The 25,478-nt window shown below is 39.7% G+C and overlaps 2 protein-coding genes across 2 annotated transcripts in view; one reads left to right on the top strand and one right to left on the bottom strand.

The window, feature by feature from the left end:
• The window catches only part of tmem54b (transmembrane protein 54b), a 186,899-nt gene that overhangs the window by 15,242 nt on the left and 146,179 nt on the right, over nt 1–25,478 (top strand). The window lies entirely within an intron of this gene.
• Nucleotides 1–25,478, bottom strand: part of LOC130910320 (hippocalcin-like protein 1) — a 67,083-nt gene that overhangs the window by 4,986 nt on the left and 36,619 nt on the right. The window contains exons 2-3 of the mRNA XM_057827514.1: nt 4,446–4,630; nt 1,750–2,031 (exon numbers count right to left, since the gene is read on the bottom strand). Of these exons, the coding sequence (XP_057683497.1) occupies nt 1,750–2,031; nt 4,446–4,541 (378 nt within the window). The 5' untranslated portion in view covers nt 4,542–4,630. The remainder of the gene's footprint in view (nt 1–1,749; nt 2,032–4,445; nt 4,631–25,478) is intronic.

The following is a 25,478-nucleotide window of genomic DNA, read 5'->3' as shown; positions in this document are numbered from 1 at the left end:
GTGAGTTTTGAAGCATTCTGAGGGGGTCAAAGTAGGGCTCAAAGCGTCGGCAGGACAAAGAATGACTACTAGGGGGCGCTACATAGTGTATTTGGAATTTGTCTTTACACGGTATCAAAGATTGCACCTGTCTTGACCTGCCTGCCGATTTTGGTGCATTTTGAAGCATTCTAAGAGGGTCAAATTGAGCTCAAAGGGGCTGCGGAATAAAGAATAACTATAATAATAATAATAATAAAACCGAGGAATCACAATAGGTTACCTAAACAAAACATTGTCACCTGCACGTCCATACTATTCAGTTATGAATGTGTTCTAAGTCAAATAAAATCAACTTTTATTTGTTTAGACCAAATCACAACAACAGTTATCTCAAGGAGAAAACAAAACATGTTTTAAGTTGCAGTAGCCCCACGCTGGATTTCGACCTACTAAAGCATTGTAGCTTTTTTTTTTTTTTTTTTTTTTTTTTGTGCCTCCGCCCCCCAGGTAAGACTAATGCCCACCCACACCTGGCATCCTGGTAACACCACTGGTCAGAATACATATACAGTGGTACCTGTTCATAAGAAGTTCTTTCATTCCAGTACCTTGTTTGTAAGTCGAAATGGTCGTATGTCAAGCAGGATTTTCCCATAAGAATACATTATAATTCCATTAATTTGTTTCACAGCCCTAAAACCTACACTAAATCCTTAATAAATACTGCTGGTACTATTAAAAATGGCAACTACGCATAGAAAAACAAATAAATTATAAATAAAAATAGGAATGTTAATAATTGTAATAATAATACCTGTAATAATGTAACGAATCGGTTTCTAATGTGGCAGATGTGTTTTGCGTGGGTGATGTGACAGAGAAAGTTGCGGTAGAGATTTTACTTTCTCTTTTAATGTTTTGTTGTTGGCGTCAACTGTGGCGGACAGTAGGCGTGTTGTGTTGCACAAGTTCTGAAATAAATGATTAAAAATCTGACGAAGCTGGCGATTTCTTTGGCGATGTTACCAAAATAATAATTGTCACCTTTACCCTTTGTTGCCAAGTGTATCACATTTGATACACCTACAATTTCATGATTTTGAGACTTTCAGAATTTTGACATTTCTTTTTGGAAAAAAAAAAATGATGGATGCAAGTCAACACATGCATCTGTAGGTTCCATGAGAAAACCAAACAGGATTTAGCAAGGGTTATAGATATCTGAGCGCTTATTACACATATTCATTTTGACTTTTATTTTTACAAATTTGAAAAACCTTATTTTTCAAATTTTGGGATTCTCTGATAATTGCTTCATATTGCTGGCATTAAAGGGTTTTAACTTACAAAGACTGGCGATCGGAGGCCGTAGGAGGACCGTCACGATCGTTGACAACGTACAGCCGTATTGTTGAGCCAGTTCACTGATGCGCACACCACGCTCATATTTTTTTTTTGGATCATTTCCATCTTCATTTCAATAGTAAGCGTCAGCTTTTTCCTTTTTTCACCACCTGCATTAACCTTCTTGGAACCTGTGTTGATTTCTCTCGCCATGCGTCCGTCTTGCGGCAATAAAAAAAAAAAAAAAAAAAAGAAACCGGCGCTGTTGTATAATATCGTATTTCGAGCATGTCGTCAGATGTAGAAACAAATGGCGAGTCAAATTTTACGTCAGATGTCGAAAAGATCGTGTGTCGAAGCGATCGTATGTCAAGGTACCACTGTAGGTATATGTTTATACAGTAAAGTGGTCCATTGTGTCACCTGTACAATCTCCAGCATCTCCTCACGGCTGATGTAGCCATTGCCGTCAAGGTCATACATGCTGAAGGCCCATTTGAGCTTCTGCTCTAGCTTGCCCCGCGACGTCACACTCAGGGCGATGATGAACTCCCGGAAGTCTATTGTACCGTCGCCATTGGTGTCGAATGTTCGGAAGACGTGTTCAGCAAACTTGGATGCGTCGCCGTACGGGAAGAAGTTGGCGTAGATCTTCTTGAACTCCTCCACGTTCAATGTTCCACTGGGACAGTCCTTCAGGAAACCCTATGGGGGAAGAAATTTACAACATTGTAAACGATGTTAGGAAGTATCCCTTGTGTGTATATTCAACACCGATTAACTAATTCATCAATTAAAATTTGTCTCCTAATTCTTTCAGAGCTATACAGCACAATTGTTGTCTATTTAAAGCCAATCGTGACTCATGGGCTAGCATCATCTGTGGGAGCTGACCTATTGTCAGCAAGGCTGAGGTCAGAGGTAAGCAAGGTGGCGGCTTTATCAGTGACAGCTGTTCCTCTCACAGCTGTGTGCACATTTTCTAATGTACGGTATGTAGGTCTAATCCAGGCAGAAGGCAGATACTGTATAACCATATGCACATAGGAGTCATATGGTCAGGTCAGCGTGCCATCACTTCTTAATCCAGTCTGGCCAGTGGATTAAAACTCTGGAAGCGGCTGGCACTCGGCCCATCGTCAGGTCACTTTTTTACCTCCACCAAGGAGATTCAGATTTAGGTTTTCAGAGTGGTTCATTTGCGTAGTAAAAATTAAACCCACAATGTGCTGATTTGTCTGTATTGGCAGTTTTAGTCCGCTTGTGTTGAAACAACCACATATACAGTGGGGCAAATAAGTATTTAGTCAACCACTAATTGTGCAAGTTCTCCCACTTGAAAATATTAGAGAGGCCTGTAATTGTCAACATGGGTAAACTCCATGAGAGAATAAAGAATAAAGAATTTCTAAATTAGAATGGAAAATAAGTTTTTGGTCACCTACAAACAAGATTTCTGGCTGTCAAAGAGGTCTAACTTCTTCTAACGAGGTCTACCGAGGCTCCACTCGTTACCTGTATTAATGGCACCTGTTTTACTCATTATCGGTATAAAAGACACCTGTCCACAATGTCAGTCAGTCATACTCCAAACTCCACCATGGCCAAGACCAAAGAGCTGTCGAAGGACACCAGAGACAAAATTGGAGACCTGCACCAGGCTGGGAAGAATGAATCTGCAATAGGTGAAATGCTTGGTGTAAATAAATCAACTGTGGGAGCAATTATTAGAAAATGGAAGCCATACAAGACCACTGGTAATCTCCCTCGATCTGGGGCTCCAAGCAAGAACTGTGAGCAAAAATCCCAGAACCACACAGGGGCCCTATTGAATGACCTACAGAGAGCTGGGACCACAGTAACAAAGGCTACTATCGGTAATACAATGCACCGCCAGGGACTCAAATCCTGCACTGCCAGACGTGTCCCCCTGCTGAAGAAAGTACACGTCCAAGCCCGTCTGCGGTTCGCTAGAGAGCATTTGGAGGACTTGGAGAATGTGTGATGGTCAGATGAAACCAAAATAGAACTTTTTGGTCAAAACACAGGTTCTCGTGTTTGGAGGAAAAAGAATACTGAATTGCATCGGAAGAACGCCATATCCACTGTGAAGCATGGGGGTGAAAACATCATTCTTTGGGGCTGTTTTTCTGCAAAGGGACCAGGACGACTGATCTGTGTAAAGGAAAGAATGAATGAAGAGTGCAAATCTCCTTCCATTAGCAAGGGCATTGAAGATGAGATGTGGCTGGGTCTTTCAGCATGACAATGATCCCAAACACACAGCCAGGGCAACAAAGGAGTGGATTTGTAAGAAGCATTTCAAGGTCCTGAAGTGGCCTAGCCAGTCTCCAGATCTCAACCCCATAGAAACTCTGTGGAGGGAGTTGAAAGTCCGTGTTGCCCAACGACAGCCCCAAAACATCACTGCTCCAGAGGAGATCTGCATGGAGGAATTGGCCAAAATACCAGCAACAGTGTGTGAAAAGCTTGTGAAGAGTTACAGAAAACGTTTGGCGTCCGTTATTGCCAACAAAGGGTCTATAAAAAAGTATTAAGATGAACTTTTGGTATTGACCAAATACTTATTTTCCACCATGATTTGCAAATCAATTCTTAAAAAATCAAACAATGTGATTTTCTCCCCCCCCCCCACATTCTTATGGTTGAGGTTTACACATGTTGACAATTACAGGCCTCTCTAATATTTTCAAGTGGGAAAACTTGCACAATTTGTGGTTGACCAAATACTTATTTGCCCCACTGTAGCAGATGAACACTTCAGCCTAACTAATTAGTTTTTTTGGGCGGGACACTGGGTTACAGAAAAGAACAATTCAAATCATTCGAGAATATTGACCCGGTGCAGATCTTTTTATCCTTAGTATACATTTTTGCCATTTATCTTTGGATAATACATTATTCTTAATGACAAATTTCACAAGGTCGGGTATGCTACTTCAAATCAGGATTGCTCAACGCTGCACTCTCCTGATTTCCCACTCTAGTGATATTCTGCATTTAGTCCCCTGCATGGATTTAACAGAATGTGGCTCATCCTATTATGTAAGCGGCATAAATGATTTATTTGAATTTCTAAACTGTGTGTGAGGAATTACCTTGTACCACTCCTGCAGTTCGTGGTCCGAGAACTCTGTGTTCTCCCTCAGGTCCTGAAGCATCTCTGGCCTCAGTTTGCTGTTCTGTTTGCCCATGGTGACAGCTTGAGCAAGGATGTGCCGATCCTTTTCTTGGGGGGGCTTGTCAGCAGTGACTACAGCGGCGCTCGGGTCGCTTTTCACACCTTTCAATCACACACAGTAACAGACAAATGGGTTAGCAACAGTTCAGATTGAGTTATGGGCTATTAGCTGAGCAAAATTTTATATCAGGATAGTGTAATTGTAGGTGTAATGCAACAACAACAACAAAAAATCCAAATAGTGAGACAATGCTTGTTACAATATTTGTCTCAAATTTTTGGGGGAGTGCGGATTCATGACTTATACAGTAAATTAATTTTAGAGGTCCATTAATTAAAAATATTATGCAAAATGTCTTTTTTCTAATTGTAAAACATGATATTTTTTTTTACTTTATATGTACGTACATAGTGAAGTGAAGGGAGGCGTTTCGATTGGATTCGTCAAAGCTCGCTTTAGTTGAATTCACTGTTATGCAATAGCTAGTCATAGGTGCAGAAACGACAACGTGACTTTGACAACGACTTTTTTGTACTCAAATCGGATCCCACGTCGGCACCAAACAGAACCTAATCCACTCGACACAGAATGTTATAAAACACAGCTAAACGGTAACCTCACATTTGCAAAACATTAAATAATCCCGTGGCCTCTTGACGTCACACGCACAGTCGCACACAAACTACTGATCACATTGACAGTGGCCAGCTGTGTTTGTGTGTCAAGTCAGCTGTGCGCTACGATGTGCGTGCGTTGATAATCTTTCTGACCCACAAAGCATATATTTACATGGAGGGAACAAAACTATACTTGGAAACCAAATCCCCCTCAAAAAATCTCCTTGCTTGGCTGCTTAAAACTCATGTACAGGTGTGTCTCACGTAGTGGTTAGAAGTAGAATTTTTATTCCAATACCACCCAAATTCAATCAATTTTATTATAAAAAAAGCCACTTTACACATTTATGATTGTGCAGAAGCACCACAGCTAAAACACTAATGAGTAATGACAGTTGTGCATGAATGCACTTAAGCGTGTTAAAAAACGCGTAAAAAATAAAAGGCCTCCACACCAATAGATGCCTCAACTCATTTTCGGTAGAGTAAATAAACACCACTGGGCTACAATTTGCTGAGCCGCGGTCATTAGGAGAGGAGATCATTGGAATGAATCAAAATAATTGGCCAAAACACATTAAAAATGAACGAAAATCTGGACAATTGGAAAAACAATAACAACCTACATGCAATTATAAAGGTTATCTGAATCCCATATACTGTAATATATATGGCGGAAAACACTCAACTGACTTGAAGTTCGGCTCTGAGACCCCCAATTTAGCCAACTTTCAAAATTGTCGGATATGCACATGTGATACATCATTGGAAAGCTTAAAATCTCAATTTTCTGTTCAAAAAAATTGAACAGGAGGGCATTAAAATAAATAAATAGATAAATACATTTACAGACGCCATGACTTTAACGAGATATTATCGTGTACTTACATGCTACATGGAGTTTTTGGATGGAAACAAGGTATCACTGAGTGTCAAGACAAGGCTGTGAATGGCCACAGTTGGATATTTTGGGGATTTCACGGGTGAAACATGGTAATATAACAAGGGGTCGCGATACAGAAATTGCAGACATCAAGGAGTGGTCGAGATTTTGTTTTTCATATATTTACCTTTTTAAACGTTTTTTTTTTCCAATTTATCTTTGTTTAGAGTGACTATTCATCATCTAACATATCGGAAAAAATGCGACAGAAACAACAAAAAAAATACAATTAAGCAATAGTTATGAGGTAAATATCTGACTTTTTTACAGACACCATTTTTTTCATTATGACGTAAAGTTTACAATATGCGAGTGAATAATTTTTTAGTCGTTTTTTTCCTAAGCGAAATATTAGCCATCAATTAATGATTCTAAGCTAAAAATGACATTTTGAATAATTAATATAACTAATTACTGTACCTTCGTTTTATGTCTGGGTTGAAACAAAAGCAGTTGCGCTACGTCTGTAAACGGGGGTTTTCAGGGTAAAACGGGCAAATTGAAAATAGTTCGGGGGCTTAATGCGTCATGAGTCTGCTATGGCAGCATATGGACATATTGTTCTATCAAACACAACAGTTGTTTTGGCTTAAAATACAGCTGTTTCTTTTAAAGAGGAGTGCAAGAGCAGAAACTGCTTTTTCAGTCTTGTCTGTGTTTTCCGCCATATCTAAGAAAATATACAATGTGCACATCACAAGTGCAGTTTATGTGTAATGACAGGGTTGCATTAAGGTACTAAAGCGTATTATGTGTGCCGGATGGCTCGGGTCTTAACCCACACACCTCTTCAGCCGACTAATAGACTGATATAGTGTGCATATGAATGAATTAAGTCAGTCAGTGTGCGAGGCGTCGGCGTAAACGCTTGACGTTGATGCTTGTAGGCATTTATCAAAGCACATAAGGGGAGTGCAGCAGGCATCAATTATGATTCATTGGCCGCTATGCCCACTCCTAACCTTTGGATCTTAATTTGCTTATGTTTAATTGAATGCAGTTGGAAGAACTGCATTCAATTAAACATCATCTTTTGGACCCTCAACCAATATCTTAGTATTTGTTAGTACAGTTGCACTGTGTTCCTTCCACGGACTATAAAGTGGTTGAAAGAGTACCAGACATCCGCTTGCTCCAATTGTACCGACAAAGACTTCCTCATTAAAGGTTTCCAGTTAAAACACAAAACACTCACATGAATTGCCTTGCATCAATAGCAAATAGCAATAATTGATACTTTATTATGCACGACATAATAGTGAGTAATGAATATGAGAGATTAATAGCACCTACTCCAGGACATAGTACTATGCTTTAAACATTTTGTTAGGTCTGCAAAGGTACACTGTTCAATTGCAGACTTTTAATTGATGCAATGTGTGTTTGTTGTTGATTGTGATGTCTAGTTGATTGTGTTGTCAGGTATTCATTGAATGGCGTGTGGAAAATGAGATCAATGTTGTTACTACTAGACTGAACAGAAAAGTAATAAAATCGGCTGTCTTGTTCAGGCATGCATCACAAAATGCTTTTATGCAGGGTCCAGTTTCGCTTCACCTTTAATTTTTTTCACAGATGATCTCACATGTTCCTCATGCACCCTCTTATACACGATAGAATTCTTTGTGGATTCTATGATGGTGAGCTGGCCAGGTCCAACTGCAGCAAAGCATCCCCAAACCATGACACTTCCACCTCCATGCTTCACAGTTGGTATGAGGATATTTTCCTGAAATGCTCTATTGGGTTCACGCCAAATATGTCCTCTGTTCTGGTGTCCATAATGTCATTCAGTTATATATTCATCTGTCTAAAGAACATTATTCCAGAAGTCCTGGTCTTTGTCTATATTCACACTGTTAAATTTCAGTCTGGCCTTCATGTTCTTCTTGGAGAGCAAAGGTTTCCTCCTTGCAAATCTCCCAATAATGTTAAATTTGTGTAGTCTCTGTTTGATTGTAGAGGTATGCACTTTCACACCAACAGTAGCTGCTGTAGGTCCCGTGATGACATTCTAGGGTTTTTGGAGACTTCTTTTAGCATCTTGCAGTCTGCTCTAGGGGTGAACTAGGTTGGACGGCCAGACCCGGGCATGTTGGCAGTTGTTTTGAATGTCCTTTGCTTGTAGACTATTTTCCGGACAGTGGAATGGCAGATTTTATATTCTTTTGAGATCTTTCGAAATCCCTTACTAGACTCATAAGCGTCTACAGTCTTCTTTATTAAAGCCTCAGACATGCTGTTTTCTCTCACTATAACAGTCAGTCACTGTTGAAAGTATTCTGTACTAAGGAGTGGGCAAACTTTCTTCAGACCGATGTCAAAGGCTGGTAGATGGCTACAAAAAGCGTCTCACTGAAGTTATTTCAGCCAAAGGGGGTAACATTAGCTATTAGGTGGTAGGGTATCCTAACTTTTTCCTCAGTTAGATTATGCATTTTTGTTGATATATTTGGTTTAATGAGTAAAACTGTTCATTTTTGTTGTTTACCTGCAATTAAATCATTCTTTTCCAGTAAAGAAATACAAGATCAGACATTGATATGTGAACATTGCTTCGTAAAGAACTGAATATACGTATAATGGGGTGTCCTAATTTTTTCACATGAGTATATACATATATATCTAAAGCAACAAAAACTTGATAATTTTTTCACATGACTATATACAGTATATCTAAACTAACAAAAACTTTAATTTTTTTCTATTCATTTCCCTTGAAAAAGAAGGAAAAGCAAGACCAGATAAACAAAATCCATCATCTCAAACCAAAAAAAGATTAGATTTTCTGCAAAAAATTAATATGCATGTAATGTGTACCTCTTACATATATTTTTCCCACATCATAAAGTGAAATATCAATACCAACCACTTTTCATAAATGCCCTACACTTAGTCTGCACTGAGTCTTCTTGTGTTAAAAAGAGTGAACGTCTTGTTGTTAAAAGATGTGTTCTTGATTGGCATTCACAGCAAGCGGTGGCCCAATCAATTTAGCATCTTGGCCCTTCCTAGTCCAACATGGTGTTTCGAGGAGGTGTTTGACTGTGACAAACAGCCTCCAGAGCGCCAAACCACACAAAAAGTGACAGAGTGTGACAGACGGCTCTCGGCCACAACTCTTCGATAACTGCACCCGCTGACATTTTCACACTACTCACTTTTCCTTCTTTTTATTTGACTTATGAAAAGCTGTCACTCCCACTATCTCATCGCGTTTCCTTCCTCGCCAGGCTCGGTCACGCTAATCCCAGTACCCACTTCCAATCCTCCGCACTGCCTCTTAATCGTTCATCTCTCCATCCTGAGCCCCAAAGCTCTAATCTGACTCTACGGTCCAAGTGTTCCCTTGCTTGTCGGTAGTTGTTGCCTAGGCCTCTTCGCAAATTGACATACACACACGCAAAGACTTGAACATCTGCTCCGGAGCGTTGTAAGCGGGTCAACGACATATGCACGTGTGACTTGTTTTTTACGGTACAGTGGGGGAAGGAAGAGAAAATGCAGGGTAATGATGTCATTGAGAATCCATCGACGGTGTCTTCTTCTTGGTGAACAGTATTGGGGATCTTAAAGTATTTTTCGCAAAGGAGATGCAACCAAAAAATGATAACACTTACAAGGATCATGAAGCAGACGCAGGACAAAAAAAAGGACAAAACAAACCATGCCTCATTTAAGGTAGAGGAGCACGATAATGTTCTGTACTACTACAGCATATCTTTGTGACATACTTTATGTTCTTATCGCCAAGTCAATTTCTTTAATTTCACAGAACTGTTATTGAAATGCATATAACAAAAATCTATTATTCCAGTGGAGAAAATTGATATGTAGCAATAAACGCCAATTTAACTGACTAGTACGCCTTTTATGGTCGACTGTCTGTAGATTTGAAGCACTTTTTCAAGTGCAAAAAAAACAAACAAACAAACTAGGGTTGTTCCGATCATGTATTTTTTGCTCCCGATCCGATCCCGATCGTTTTAGTTTGAGTATCTGCCGATCCCGATATTTCCCGATCCGATTGATTTTTTTTGCTCCCGATTCAATTCCAATCATTCCCGATAATTTTTCCCGATCATATACATTTTGGCAATGCATTAAGAAAAAAATGAATAAAACTTGGACAAATATATATATTCAACATACAGTACATAAGTACTGTATTTGTTTATTATGACAATAAATCCTCAAGATGGCATTTACATTATGAACATTCTTTCTGTGAGAGGGATCCACGGATAGAAAGACTTGTGAGTTTGTATATTGTGACTAAATATTGCCATCTAGTGTATTTGTTGAGCTTTCAGTAAATGATACTGTAGCCATGCCCAAATGCATGATGGGAAGTGGACCCATGACTGTGCGTAGTGCTACCAATTGATATATCTTCTCTGCAAAATAATATAAGGTGTTAAGAAAAAGATCATTTGCTACCTTGCTTCTCCACATTGCTTCCCATGGTATTTCTAATCGTAGGGAGAGGGATTGTAAGGCTTTAGCCAATTAAAAAAAGGCTCCAAAGGCTGCCAAAATTCACTCTACTCATTTTACACTGCCTTTTATCTCTCTACATAGGTAAAACGGCGCCATTACAGATTGGGCGCGACAATGCGTGGGTGTGTCGTGCAGCGCATGCATTAATTGCGTTAAATATTTTAATGTGATACATTTTTAAAAAAAAAATTAATTACCGCCGTTATCGGGATAAATTTAATAACCCTACCTTAAGCCTAAACTAAAGACTCTGGATGAGTGTAACATATTATGTTTGTAACGTTAAATACAATTAGAAAACGATTTAATTAAAAAATATATATATATATTAGAAAATATATTACAAAAAGGCATGGCCAATATTTTTTGCTGATTCCGATACTTTGAAAATGACGTGATCGGGACATCTCTAAAAACAAACACTTAAACACTTAAAGCGCAAGTTCAGAACTTTTGACATCAGGCTTAATCTTTGAGTTAACAGGGGTTTAATTAGTCGGTGGAGTTGATTTCAACAAATTCCATACAGTTTGTTAGTTATTTGTTAGTTTCGAGGCTACGGAAAGGCTTAGCTAGCGCGAGTCAATGGGGTTTGCCAGCATGCTGGTAAAAAAAACGATATTAAATGATCGAACTGTTCAAACGAAGCCATGTCGTGGTCAAAAAGTAAACAGTACAGTGCGTCAGGGTGACTGATTAGAGGGATGAGGAGTCAATTTTTTTAATTTCACAAAACTCTTACTAAAATGCATATACCAAAAAATGTATTGTTCCAGTGGAGAAAGTTGATATGTAATGATAAACATCATTTTAACGGACTAGTACGTCTTTATTGTCGATTGTCTATAAATTTGAAACACTTTTTCATTGCAAAAAAAAATCCCACTTAAAGGGGAAATTCACAACTTTTGACATGAGGCTTAATCTTTGCCTAGACAGCCTATTACCTGCAGAGTTGCTGGATTACAAATGTTGCTGTTCGAACTACAATTACTGACATGCAATGGTTATTAACTTTATCCTGAAATCATTGCCAACACTATTGATTGCATGTGTCATCTCTGATCCTGATGCATGCATACAGTGGGGCAAATAAAAATTTAGTCAACCACCTAATGTGCAAGTTCTCCCACTTGAAAAGATTAGATTAGAGAAAAGATTAGAGAAGCCTGTAATTGTCAACATGGGTAAACCTCAACCATGAGAGACAGAATGTGAAAAAAAATTACTATTTTATTGGTCTATTTTCTTCTAACGAGGTCTAAAGAAGCTCCACTCATTACCTGTATTAATGGCACCTGTTTTAACTCATCGGTATAAAAGTCATCTGTCCACAACTTCAGTCATTCACACTCTAAACTCCACTATGGCCAAGACCAAAGAGCTGTCAAAGGACACCACAGACAAAATTGTAGACCTGCACCAGACTGGGAAGACTCGACCCTTGGCATCAAAATGATAACAAGAACAGTGAGCAAAAATCCCAGAACCACACCGGGGGACCCAGTGAATGACCTACCGAGAGCTGGGACCACAGTAACAAAGGCTACTATCAGTAACACAATGCGCTGCCAGGGACTCAAATCCGGCCCTGCCAGACGTGTCCCCCTGCTGAAGAAAGTACACGTCCAGGCCCATCTGCGGTTCGCTAGAGAGCATTTGGATGATCCAGAAGAGGACTGGGAGAATGTGTTATGGTCAGATGAAACCAAAATAGAACTTTTTGGTAGAAACACAGGTTCTCGTGTTTGGAGAAGAAAAAATACTGAATTGCATCCGAAGAACACCATACCCACTGTCAAGCACGGGGGTAGAAACATCATGCTTTGAGGCTGTTTTTCTGCAAAGGGACCACGGCGACTGGTCTGAAAGAATGAATGGGGCCATGTATCGAGAGAGTTTGAGTGAAAATCTCCTTCCATCAGCAAGGGCATTGAAGATGAGACGTGGCTGGGTCTTTCAGCTTGACAATGATCCCAAACACATAGCCAGGGCAACAAAGGAGTGGCTTCGTAAGAAGCATTTCAAGGTGCTGGAATGGCCTAGCCAGTCTCCAGATCTCAACCCCAGAGAAAATCTGTGGAGGGAGTTGAAAGTCCGTGTTGCCCAACAACAGCCCCAAAACATCACTGCTCTATAGGAGATCTGCATGGAGGAATGGGCCATAATACCAGCAACAGTGTGTGAAAAGCTTGTGAAGAGTTGCAGAAAACGTTTGGCCTCCGTTATTGCCAACAAAGGGTACATAACAAAGTATTGAGATGAACTTTTGGTATTGACCTAATACTTTTTTTCCACCATGATTTGAAAAATAAATTATTTAAAAATCAAACAATGTGATTTTGTTTTTTTTCCACATTCTGTCTCTCATGGTTGAGGTTTACCCATGTTGACAATTACAGGCCTCTCTAATATTTTCAAGTGGGAGAACTTGCACAATTAGTGGTTGACTAAATACTTTTTTGTTGTTTTTTTTATCGACATGCTAGCAAACCCCACTGACCCGCGCTAGTTTAGCCACTCCGGAACTCTGAAACTTACAAATAACGAACAAACTGCACGGAATTTTTTGAAACTAACACCACCGACTAATTAAATCCCCGCTAACTCGAAGATTAATCTTAATGTCAAAAATTCTAAACTTCTTTAACACTCGTATAACTGCATGAGAAAACTAAGATTAATTGTGGAACGAATTAACCCATAACTCAAAGTATGTATTCATGTATTTCCCCATAAAGCTAAAAGTACATGTGTGCACGTAAAGGTATTGAAAACGACTGCGAGAACTCCAAGCAAGTTGAGTCGTGTCCTCTCACACGAAGCTGAAATGATTTCTGTGGGCAGCAGTGAGAAATAGCAGATATTAAAGCATATCGACTGAAGGTAGGAGTTTTATTATGCTGCGCGTTACTGTGTGATGGCCCAGACGTCAACTCCAATTGAGCGAGTCGTGGTGGCAGTGAGCAAATTGAGATGGAGAGCGGCGTAATCAGGGAATCGGGGAGCGAGATGAATGTGAACTTTATGGTGAAAAGCATGGTAGATAAGCGTAATCTTAAGGGGCTTTTTAGTGAGAGGAGCAAATATCACTAGCTAGAAATAAGGGATGTTGGGGGCTCTTCTGGCGCCAAGGCAGACAGTCGCTGGTGCCACATGAAAAGCAACACCAACAGGCACCTATTGATCCCATGCTTTCTTTAACAGGGCCACCTGAGACGACAGCACCTTTTTTTCTCCATTCTTCCAGCTCGCAATTTCAGACAATTTGTCCCGCACTATTTTTCATTTTTCTCCCGCGCCGCCCGCGTCACACCGGAAGGAGGTGATAGCTCGGCATTGTCCGCCCGCTGATGACTGTAATTATATGCGGTGCACAGGCACTTTCAGCCACATTGTGCCATGTAATGACGTCCGTCTGTGAAGTGATGATGTCAATACTCGGCCCTTTGCTGCAATGACCCTCAAAATCAACTGAAGTAAAGATGACTTCACTCTATGACACATCGTCGTTATGGTTTCAGATGGTAGTGAAAAAAAATTCAAGTTTTCAATGTGTTGCATTGATCTGGTAAATTCAACTACAATAAATAGTCATGTTTGATAGCATGTTTTTTTCCCCAAGTTAAAACGTTGCCTTTCACTCTGTGCCAGCGCCCATATTGCCCTGGTCAAAAATCGTAATGATATCAAATTTAAACAAAAGTAATTACTGTAATTTTTGGACTATAAGCCGCTACTTTTTTCTCTCGTTTTGAATCCTGCGGTTTATATTCCAGTGCGGCTTATTTGTTGATTTATTTGGGTTAACAGGTAACACTTTATTTGACAGCAGCGTCATAAGACTGCCATAAGGCTGTCATGATAAAAGTCATTCGGCAAATTATGTCACTAACTCCATTTATGTCCAGCTCTGATCTTTTACATCTGTTCAAAAGTGAGATAATTTGCTGGATGACAGGAAATGACATCAGTCATAAGCCTTCATTAATGCTCATGGCAGTTTCATTTCATAATTATGATGGTCCTATGACAGTCTTATGGTGCTACTGTCAGAAAAAGTGTTACCAAATACCATAACTAGCAATTAATGAAACAACTGGAACAGTAACTGAAGAAAAAAATTAAAAAATAATTTTTTTTTGATTATTTACATCTGTTGCGCTGTAATGCATGCTAGGAGGCATGTTGGACGACAACAATATTGACAGCAGGTGGAAGCAAAGGTTGACTGTCTCCTCCAAGGGAGCAGTGATGGCCAAATGAAGCTTCTTGTAACCAATTGGTTCAAAGCTTCGTAGTGATCCATTAGGTCTTGTCGCAGTCCTATGATGCCGCTGTCAAATAAAGTGTAAACTGGTTAATATCTTTTGATTTAAATATCCTATAATACAGTGAGGACAGCTGCGACTTATAGTCCAGTGCGGCTTATCTATGAACAAATGCCATTTTCGTGTCAAATTTGGTGGTTGGCGGCTTATAGTCAGGTCTGCCATGTGGCCTGAAAATTACGGCAAAAAAATTGTACTTTTGTTAAAAAAAATATATATATATATATATATATTGAAAAATGACCTAAAGAGAAATAGGCTAAAGATACAAAATGAATTACCTATTTATTACGTATTATTTTATTATTTATTAATGTACATGATTGGAGTTTACACCAAAACTCTTAATGACGTATCTGCTGCTTTGTGTGCCTGAATAAATAATAAGCACAGAACATGAATTTTGATTGTTATTTACATCTGTAGCACTGCAGTGCATGCTAGGAGGCATGTTGGACGACAACAGTGTTGACAGCAGGTGGCAGCAGAGGTTGACTGTCTCCTCCAAGGGAGCAGTGATGGCCAAATGAAGCTTCTTGTAACCAAATGGTTCAAAGCTTCATGGTGATTCATTTGGTCTAGTCGCAGTCCTATGATGCCGCTGTCAAATAAGGTGTAACCGGTTAATATCTTTTGGTTTAAATATCCTATAATACAGTGAGGACAGCTGCGACTTATAGTTCAGTGCGGCTTATCTACGAACAAAAGCCATTTTCGTGTCAAATTTGGTGGTTGGCGGCTTATCTGCCATATGGTCCGAAAATTACGGCAAAAAAATCGTACTTTTGTTAAAAAAAAAAAAAACATGATTGAAAAATGACCTAAAGACAAATAGGATAAAGATAAAAAAGGAATTAACCTGTTTATTACGTATTACAGTTGATTATTTATCAATCTACATGATCGGAGTTTACACCAAAACTCTTAATGAGATATCTGCAGCTTTGTGTGCCTTTCACACGCACACACCAAATAATATTAATGATAACATACCTTAGTAAATACTTAATGAAACAAAAGTAGAAATGCACCACATTTACTTTTCATACACACTTGCTGTGCTATCTTAGTAAATTATTTGAGTAATACATCATTTTTAAAATAGAAAAACACATTTAGTGTCATCGTTGTTAGCCTTAGAGATCATATTACTGTAGCAAACGAATATATACAGTACTGACATTTATTGTGGCCAGTGTTGCTCCATTGTACGAAACAACACAAAAGCAATTTAGGAAGTGTAGTGTAAAGCCTTATAGTCCTTGCAGCTTTCAATTCTCCTATGAGGTTGTGAAAATGCTGCCTAAAGGCCTTAATGTCTGTAATTCATGTCCACTCTGTGCGACCTAAAAAGGCTGACAGATGAGATGAGAATACGCGGTTAGCGTTATTGAAGGAAAAAGGGATGTTAATGGAGTGCTTAAAATAAGAATGAGGACTGGTCCTCAGCGTGGAGCACTCTCATCTCTCCTTCCACGTCTCGCTAATAACTCCATCAAAGAGAGAGCTCTTAATTACGCGTGTACTAGCACACCTTTTGCCATTGAAAAAGGTATAGACTCTCAGTTGCTTTCTTTTAATTCTAAGGTGGGTGCAGAAAAGTGCAAATGGGATGACGTCACATCAATTTGCAGAAGAACATGGTGAGAAGGCTTTAAAGAGGAGCAGGAATTAGATTTATTGTAAAGTGAATATGAGTCACTCTGATGACGGCAGAATGGTATATCAAAGACAATAGAAATACCGTAATTTTCACACTATAAGGCGCACCTGACTATAAACCGCCACCCACCAAATGTGACACGAAAACGGCATTTCTTGATAGATCAGCCGCACTGGATTATAAGCCGCAGCTGTCTTCACTGTATTATGGGATATACAGTGGGGAGAACAAGTATTTGATACACTGCCAATGGGAAAACCCATTGGCAGTGTATCAAATACTTGTTTTCCCCACTGTATACACCAAAGATATTAACCGGCAAGGGCGTAGGTTTGCATAGGGACGGTAGGGACATAACAGTACCAACTTTTCAGGATGTTCAAATTATCCCCACCAACTTAAAGGCAACCTTATTTGCATTATATAATGACTTCAGTTATTTAGATTGTCTTCCTCTATGTTGTAAGGATAGAATTTATCCTACCATTCTTAAGTGAATTACTAGTGAATTACAGTACTTTTATTATGTTCAGACTTATACTGACCCCTTTTCACTTGCTGAATGTGCCAGTCCATTTTTTCCCCTAAAACGCATGTTTGATTGGCTGATGACTTGACACCCCCCCCCCCCCCACCCCCACACACACACCCATTCACAGCCCGACAGAAATACAACATGCCGCGTCGCAAGTGGAAGAATCTGATGCATTAATCTGTTAATTGGCCTTTAACACTAAAAAAAGATGGAGAAAATTATTTGACTAGATTTAACAAAAATTATAAAGATTCAGACCTTATAAATTTGCAGAGTGAAAGATAGTATAGGTCAGGGTTCACCAAATCTCGATGCCATCTATCCTGTCGTGTTTTCCACGTCTCTGTCCCCTAACACACCTGAATCAAATGATGATGTCATCAGCAACCTCTCCAGAAGCCTGATAATGATCCTGATTATTTGATTCAGGTGTGTTGGAAGAGGGAGACATGGAAAACACGATAGGAAAAGTGGCTCTGAGTTCCGGATTTAGTGAACCCTGGTATAGGTCACTACAGATTTATTTTGCATTAACCATTTAGCCTATCAATTAATTAGGTTCATATTGGTGAGAAATGTAGCCCTGACCCCCATTCACCAAATATGTTTGGTCTTATTAATGTACCGTCCCCAGCAAAAAGTGTACATGCAGGTTATGCTGTTTTCTCGTCCCTACCAATAATAAAGACCAAACCTATGCCCTTGTTAACCTGTAACACCTTATTTGACAGCGGCATCATACGACTGTCATAAGACCAAATGAACCACCATGAAGCTTTGAACCAAACTGCTCCATTGGGGGAGACAGTCAACCTCTGCTGCCACCTGCTGTCAACACGCCTCCTAGCATGCATTGCAGACACTTTAACACTTTATTTGACAGTGCCGCCATATGACTGCCATTAGACAATCATAATTATGACATGACACTGCCATGAGCATTAATGAGTGCTCATAACAGATGTCATTTATTGTTATCCGGCACATTATCTCACTTAAATATAAACATAAATGGAGTTAGTGACATAATTTGCTGGATGGCACTTACTGACATCTGTCATAAGCATTGAGTAATGCCCATGATAGTGTCATGTCATACTTATAACAGTCTCGCTGTCAAATAGTCTTACCAAATACCATAATTACCAATTAATAAAACACCTGGAACAGTAACTGAATAAGTAATTAGCGCAGAGCATGAATTTGGATTATTATTTACATCTGTAGTGCTGCAATGCATGCTAGGAGGCATGTGTTACCTATTAACCCAAATCAACGAATAAGCCGCACTGGACTATAAGCAGCATAATTCAAAATGAAGGAAAAAAGTAGCGGCTTATAGTCCGAAAATTACAGTACCCCCTTTATTGTAAGATATATATGGAGGTATAACTGAGATAAGGCTGAAAAAGCAGTTTCTGCTCATGCACCCCTCTTTAACCTTTAAACTGTTGTATTCTAAGCTAAAAGAACTGTTGTGTTTGATAGAACAATATGTCTATATGCTGCCATAGCAGATTCATGGCTCATTAAGCCCCCGAACTATTTTTAATTTGTCCGTTTTACCCTGGAAACCCCCCTTTACAGACGTCGCGCAACCGCTTTTGTTTCAACCTAGCCATAAAAAGAAGGTAAGTAATCGGATTTGTTATTGGAAATTGCTGTCATTTTTGGTTTAGAATCATTAATTGATGTCTAATATTTAGTTAAATAAAAAACGACTTAAAAGAATTATTCACTTGCATATTTTAAACTTTTAAACAAATTACGTCACAATGAAAAAATTAGCGTCTGTAAATAAGTTACAGATATCTACCTCATAACTATCGCTTAATTGTAGGTTTTTTTTCGTTACTGTCGCATTTTCCCCTATATTTTAGCTGATAATCCATCCAAACAAAGAAAATTTGAAAATAAACGTTTAAAAGGGTAAATATATGAAAAAGAAAATCTCAACCCATCATTGATGTCTGTGATTTCTGCATCGCGACCCTTGTTATATTACCATGTTTCACCCATAAAATCCCCCAAAATCCGGCTGTGGTCATTCACAGCTGTGTCTTGACACTCAGTGATACATGTTACATGGAGTTTTTGGATCGAAAAGAGGAAAGTATGCGATAATATCTCGTTAAAATGATGGCGTCTTTATGCTCTCGTGTGCTCTCCCCTCCAGTTAGGGTTTTGCTGTTTAGATTTTTCTTTTTTTTTAAATGTCCTCCAGTTCAAAATTTTTCTTCCCCCAGGAAAATTAAGATTTTAAGCTTTGTAATGGTGTGCCACACATGCATATAGGACATTTGAAATTTGGCCAAATTGGGGCTCTCAGAACGGAACTTCAAGTCACCTAAGTGTTTTCCGCCATATATTTATATATATGTATATCTACAATTCTAGACCTACCCACAATCGGCGCAAATCTGCGATATGCAGTGTTGAGAATAAAGCCGTTATAAATAACACCGTTACATAACGGTGTTATGTTTTCAGTAACGGGGTAATCTAACTAATTATTTTTTCCGCCGTTACAATGCCGTTACTGTTACTGACGGTCAAAAGCGGTGCGTACTTACTTTGAATAAATTGAAGAAACTACCAGCCGTAGCGAGTCTGCTCTGTTTATTTGTCATCCAAGACTTGGGGTGTGTTCAGGTTCTTAACGATGAACACATAGCCTACCTTTGCAAAAACGATGGAGTTGCCGTTTGATACGGTCATAATGTGCAGGTCCTGCACCCATCCGCAGCAAAACTGTTCGTAGCTTTGTAGCGATTTGTAATTTCGGAATCGCTGATGAGTTTAGTAACATACACCAAACAATATTTCGCGTAATTGTGGAAGCCCGTCGACATCTTTACTCCATTTGTCTTCGGCTTGCTCGTAAGGGTCAACATTGTTCACATCCTTAAGTTTGATCACATGTCTGTTCTTCAACTTAGTAACGAGTTTGTCTCCTTATCGAACTGGCAAGTCAAAGTTTAATGTCCCGCGAGCCAGACCTGCTTCCAATATGGCTGCGTTGTTGTCAGATCTCACGTGATCCCCCATTCTGTGACGTAAACGCTTGAACCTAACAGTGCACGTATACTTCAGAGCAGGTGTTTTCACACACAAACCGGAACAGCGTGTGCGGCAAACACAAACACGCAAAACAGATGCAGAGGGATATGATGGCAGAGCATTCAGAGGAAAATTTGTCCTTTACGAGGTGGAGATATGAACACTATTTCAAGGTGGTCGAAATTAAAGGAAAGAACGTGCATGTAAAGTGTAATTTATGTCCCGGGGCAAAGCTTTTGTCGACATCTGTGGTAAGCAATTCAAATCTGTTTATTTTTGTTGCACTTCAAGTGTAGGATAAATCTGTTGCTGGTGAGGTGCAATAAATATTACAAGGTTCTATAACACAGCTACCTGTTTTTTCTTCTCTATTCAACTGACTCGAATACTGCTCAGAAAATTTCAAATTCATTGACATTCATGTTTTTAAAGTAACGGAAATAGTTACTTTCCCTGGTAACTAGTTACTTTTACTATAGAGTAATTCAGTTACTAACTCATTTACTTTTTGGAAGAAGTAGTGAGTAACTGTAATTACTTTTTTAAAGTAACGTGCCCAACACTGGTGATATGTACTGTATATCTATACATACTAGACCTACCCACAATAGGCGCAAATCTGTGATGTAGAGTGACTGAATAGTTAAAAAAAAAATCTAAAATAGTTTTAACCCAGTAGCAATAGCTTCCATTTTGAGACAAAAGCCAGGACTCAAGTGGCCTGCCTTTGTGAACTCTGATGTCCATCTGGGAATAGGTTGACCTCGTTTCTAACGCTCCAGTGACACCTCCCAAAGTCTATTACCCGCCTTGGGCATCAAGCAGCTAGAGCGGCAGTGTGTGGCTTCACACACCAAAAGGAGTCGGGAAAAGTTTTTCTATTAACTTGATGACTGCTGTGACTGACTGGAATTATTTCAGTTGTATATCTTCCCTCTTGTTGACTTCATGAAAACTGTAAAGCTCATAATTATTGCACTTTTTCATTTGACAAAGCGGCAGTGAGATGGCTGGATAGATTGATTTAGGGAGGATGGGACTCACAGATGGTAGCTAGACAAAATGATGATGGATTGATGGATAGAGGGAGCTTGAGACATGGGGAAAGACGGGCAGTAGATGGCTCGAGTTGATGGCAGGAGTTGATGGATGGATTGAAGGATGATAAGTGGGTGGATGGACAGATAATGGAACAAATGGACAGATCGATGGTATATCATGAAAGGGCAGATAAGGTGGGATAGATTTAAATTTGGATAAAGGGAAGAATGGATAAGTAGATCAGAGAGCAGGAGAGGATGGCTGATTTCAGAATGATAAATAAATGAACGGGTGGGCAGATAGGCTGGGAGTGGGAGCGACAGAAGGGATGGATGAATAGATGAGGAAGAGACAGTTGGGGACGGGCTGTCAATGAACGGACGGATGACTAAATGTAGGAACAGAGATGGATGGATGTGAGGGATAGACAGACGGAAGGAAATCATCAGTATTCAGATGGATGGACAGACAAGAAGGCACGATAATGCTTTATTTGAACAAGACCCATGCTTACACAATAATAAACTGTCTCACTGGCAAAACGTTGAGCACACTTTGTACAGGTGTCTGCTAACAACTACACGGAGGAGATTGTCATGTAATCCAACGGATGCATTGCAGATTATGGAGAGATTACCAGAATGGCTCTCACCAATGATGAGCATGCAAAGACCTGGGTGACCTGTTGTACACTAAATTTCTATACTGCCTCTCAGAAAAACTGGGCACACTTCTGCCAATTATCACAATGCATACTGTATGTGTTTTTGGCAATAAATGAGTTTAGCATTTCTTCTTCTCTATTCTAAAATAGAATACTATTATGTACTTTGAGGAAATGAAAGAAGACAAGCTTGAACAGTTCTTCTAAAAAGAGGCAGTGTCCTTGCTTGTAGCTCTTTTTTCTCTCTCATTTGCCACTTCCAGTTAAGCTTTCTAAATTTGCTAAAAAAACAGAGCAGAGAGAATTAAAAAAAATCTTGAACCAAACCATGTAATTTGTGGAAATTCCACCCGCTAATATAAATTGTGGAACACGTTTATGTTGGAATTAGGAGTGGGAACCTCTTGGTACCTCAAGATACGATTCGATTTGCGATACAAAGCTCACGATAACGATGATCTGACGATATGGCGATACAACGATTATCGATACATTGGTCAGGGAATCATTCTAGGATATTCTACAAACAGCTAATAAACAGAAAAACAAGTTTCTGCTGTGAATTGGAATGAGTTTATCAAATGTAGACGTCCAATCCATTTGAACTGGGAGGGTTGCAGCGAACGAACGAATTTAACTTCAAACGGATTGAACGTCTATGGCCGGCAGTGGTAGCCAATGCCAGGCAATGAGGTAATTTTGGGCAATTTAAGGTCATTTTCCTGTTGATTTTCAAGTACTTCCTGTTGATTTTGGGGGATTTTATGGGTGTCTTCCTGTTCAGTTTGAGTTACAGAACAGGAACTGACCTGGGAATCACCCCAAAAAATAGGCAGTGACTCAAAGGCTGCGTTCCAATCACGGTTTGAGTTGCCCTCGCTCACATGCCCTAAGCACTTGCTATGACGTCACACGGAGGCCACTTGGAGGGCGGAGGGAAAGTGGGCAGAGGGGAAACGAAAGACGTAAATGGAACACACCTGCCCTCGTTCACTCACAGGCAAAAAAATCATGGAACAACCACAAGGTGCTGGAGTAGCAATATACTGCCTATTCCAAATCAGTGGCACCTCCAGAAATTCTTCATAGGGGTGGCCAAATGGGGCCATTTAAAACCTTGGGGTGGCACACCAAAAAATAAAAGCCATAATTTCAGGTTTTTGCTGTGTTGTAGTAATAAACAGGTCAGTAGAAAACTGTCAAAGACTTCAGGACACGCCTACTGATATACTTTGGTTGATTGTGTTATATTGTATTTTGTATACTATTCCGTGAATGTAAATGTCCTGTCAACATTTTGAGTTCTGCAGCTACTACAATCGGACATTATACTGGTGAGTGCTGTCGCCAACAAATTCATTGGGGGGAGCCTTGGCCAGGCCTGGCCACCCCCTGGTGGCAGCATTGTTCCAAATCACACAAAATATACGGCGACTCATGTCAATAAGACGGAGACGTATTTCGCGCTTGATGGCAGTACCTTGGTACCTGGGAAATAGCAGAATTATTAGTTTTGTATGAAATTTTATTTGGGCAATTCATTATGTATTTGTTTATTTGCCTATACTTTATAATCTGGACACAGATTTGTTGTTTAAATACATTTAACCTATTTGAAGTTTAGTTTCAGTCCCTCCCAACGACCGTTCCTTTCGTTAAAAGCAAAATGGAACAGGCAAGCGAAATAGAAACATCATTGACAAAAATTGTCAGTTTTTTCCTTTTCTTTAATGACAAACGTGAAGGTCAATAAAAAAGTTACTTTTATTTTGTTCGTTTATTTCTCTTTATTTATTCATGTGTTTTTTATTTTGGCACTCCTGTAATTCCATTCATCTAATTAAAAAAAAAAAATCTTTTTATTAAATAGCAACAATGATTAATTTTACAATTCAAAAGGCAGTTTGTTATAACATTCAAACAGCGTGCTGACTCCTCCATTGATTTTCTTCTTCTTTGGTTGTAAATAGACAGCAGCCAACAGTATTTGAGCTTCATCATCACCATCGCATGGAGATATTTTCCATGCACCACTGCAATGCATTGTGGGATATAGGGAGCTCATGAGTGACCATTGTTTTTCACTCGATCACTGAGCCCTCTGAGGGTCCATCTCACCAAGTTCACTTCGCTGTTTTGGGAATCGGAATGGCCCTTAAGATGGCGGCGAGGATTCCCCCATGGGCCGGTGGCTAGGGCAAGTGAGCGAGGGCTAATTTAAACCGCGATTGAAACGCAGCCAAACTCAACAGAAAATGGCCTGTAAATGCCCTTAAATGAACAGCAAATGACCTTTAAATGCTCTGAAAATCGGACAGAATGACTCTGAATTATCTGGTTTCGAATGAACGTTCCCAGTCTAAATAGATTGGGCGTAGAGCACCTTCAATGCAGCCCTTGAGTTAACTGAGACACTATTATGGTGGAAGATTTTGGTAGCAACTTGTTGGTTCATTTTTATTTTTTTTTTAGACATTGACACCTTTTGAAAACGATATCTCTATTCTTGGCACGAGCATATCGATAACCTTTTGGGATACAAAGTATCACGATATATCACCATTTCGATATTTTGTCACACCCCTAGTTGGAATAATGTATAGTTGTCTTTCGGATCTGTGGAAACAACAACAACCGTTGACTGAATTTGTGTCCGATTCTTGAACTGTGAGGCAAACGTGCTAACGACCAGACCTAGCAGTGTTCATGTAATAGTGACCTCACGTCCAAAAAAGCCCCTACGCACCCTCCTACTACTGCTGCAGAGGCGACAGAGAATGGAGATTTATTTCCATCCTTAGCTGCAATCGATGCACCGACACACAACACCTGCATGTCTTCCCTTTTTTTCTCCCGTTCGGTCTCCCTTTTTCCCTCTCCTCCGCACTCCATCCATCTTCTGTTCCCTCGAAACCTTCTTAAATGTCACTGCCTTGGTTTTTTCTTTTTCTTTCTCCACGGCGCTTGATCTCGGCTAAATGCTTTTGGGCCACCCGCTCATTGCCATGTTGCCTTCACCAAATCCCCCGGTAGCACCGTTCTAGATCTTTCTGGCAACATGAACAAAAGTGGACACACTACAGAGCTCGGCCCACTGGCCTTTGTCCCTGTTACTAAACAACCGCAAGAGGCTCGGTGCCAACCTGGCTGTGGACTCTAGAGAAGACAATCAATCTCTCGCCCCCTGTGCTCCTGACAAATTAGCGCACATGTTTAATAAAATTAACTGGCCATGGCATGCATGCCTACACACAACACTGAGTCACTAACACACAGGTATCAAACTCAACAGGGGCCATATCCAGCTATGTACGTTTTGAAAGAAAAATCATGTTTCCTGCTATAATTTCAGCCAAAATGGCAAGTAGTGCATTCTTTTGAATACTGTATTTTTCAGATTTTAAAGCAACACTATTATTAAGACATTAGTCGATGCGAACGCTTTTCACGCGAATGCAGCAAAGGTGGCAGAGCACTGAAAGAGACAAAAAGTTTTGTCCGAGGAGGAAAAAAAGGGAGGCTAACAGGATACTCAAGAATAAACATTGGCCTGGCTTTCACTCGCTGGCGTGACGTCAACACTGAAAGGTTTGTG

This window comes from Corythoichthys intestinalis, chromosome 22 (assembly GCF_030265065.1).
Source record: "Corythoichthys intestinalis isolate RoL2023-P3 chromosome 22, ASM3026506v1, whole genome shotgun sequence".
NCBI lineage: Eukaryota > Metazoa > Chordata > Actinopteri > Syngnathiformes > Syngnathidae > Corythoichthys > Corythoichthys intestinalis.
This window is presented reverse-complemented; position numbering and strand designations above follow the sequence as displayed.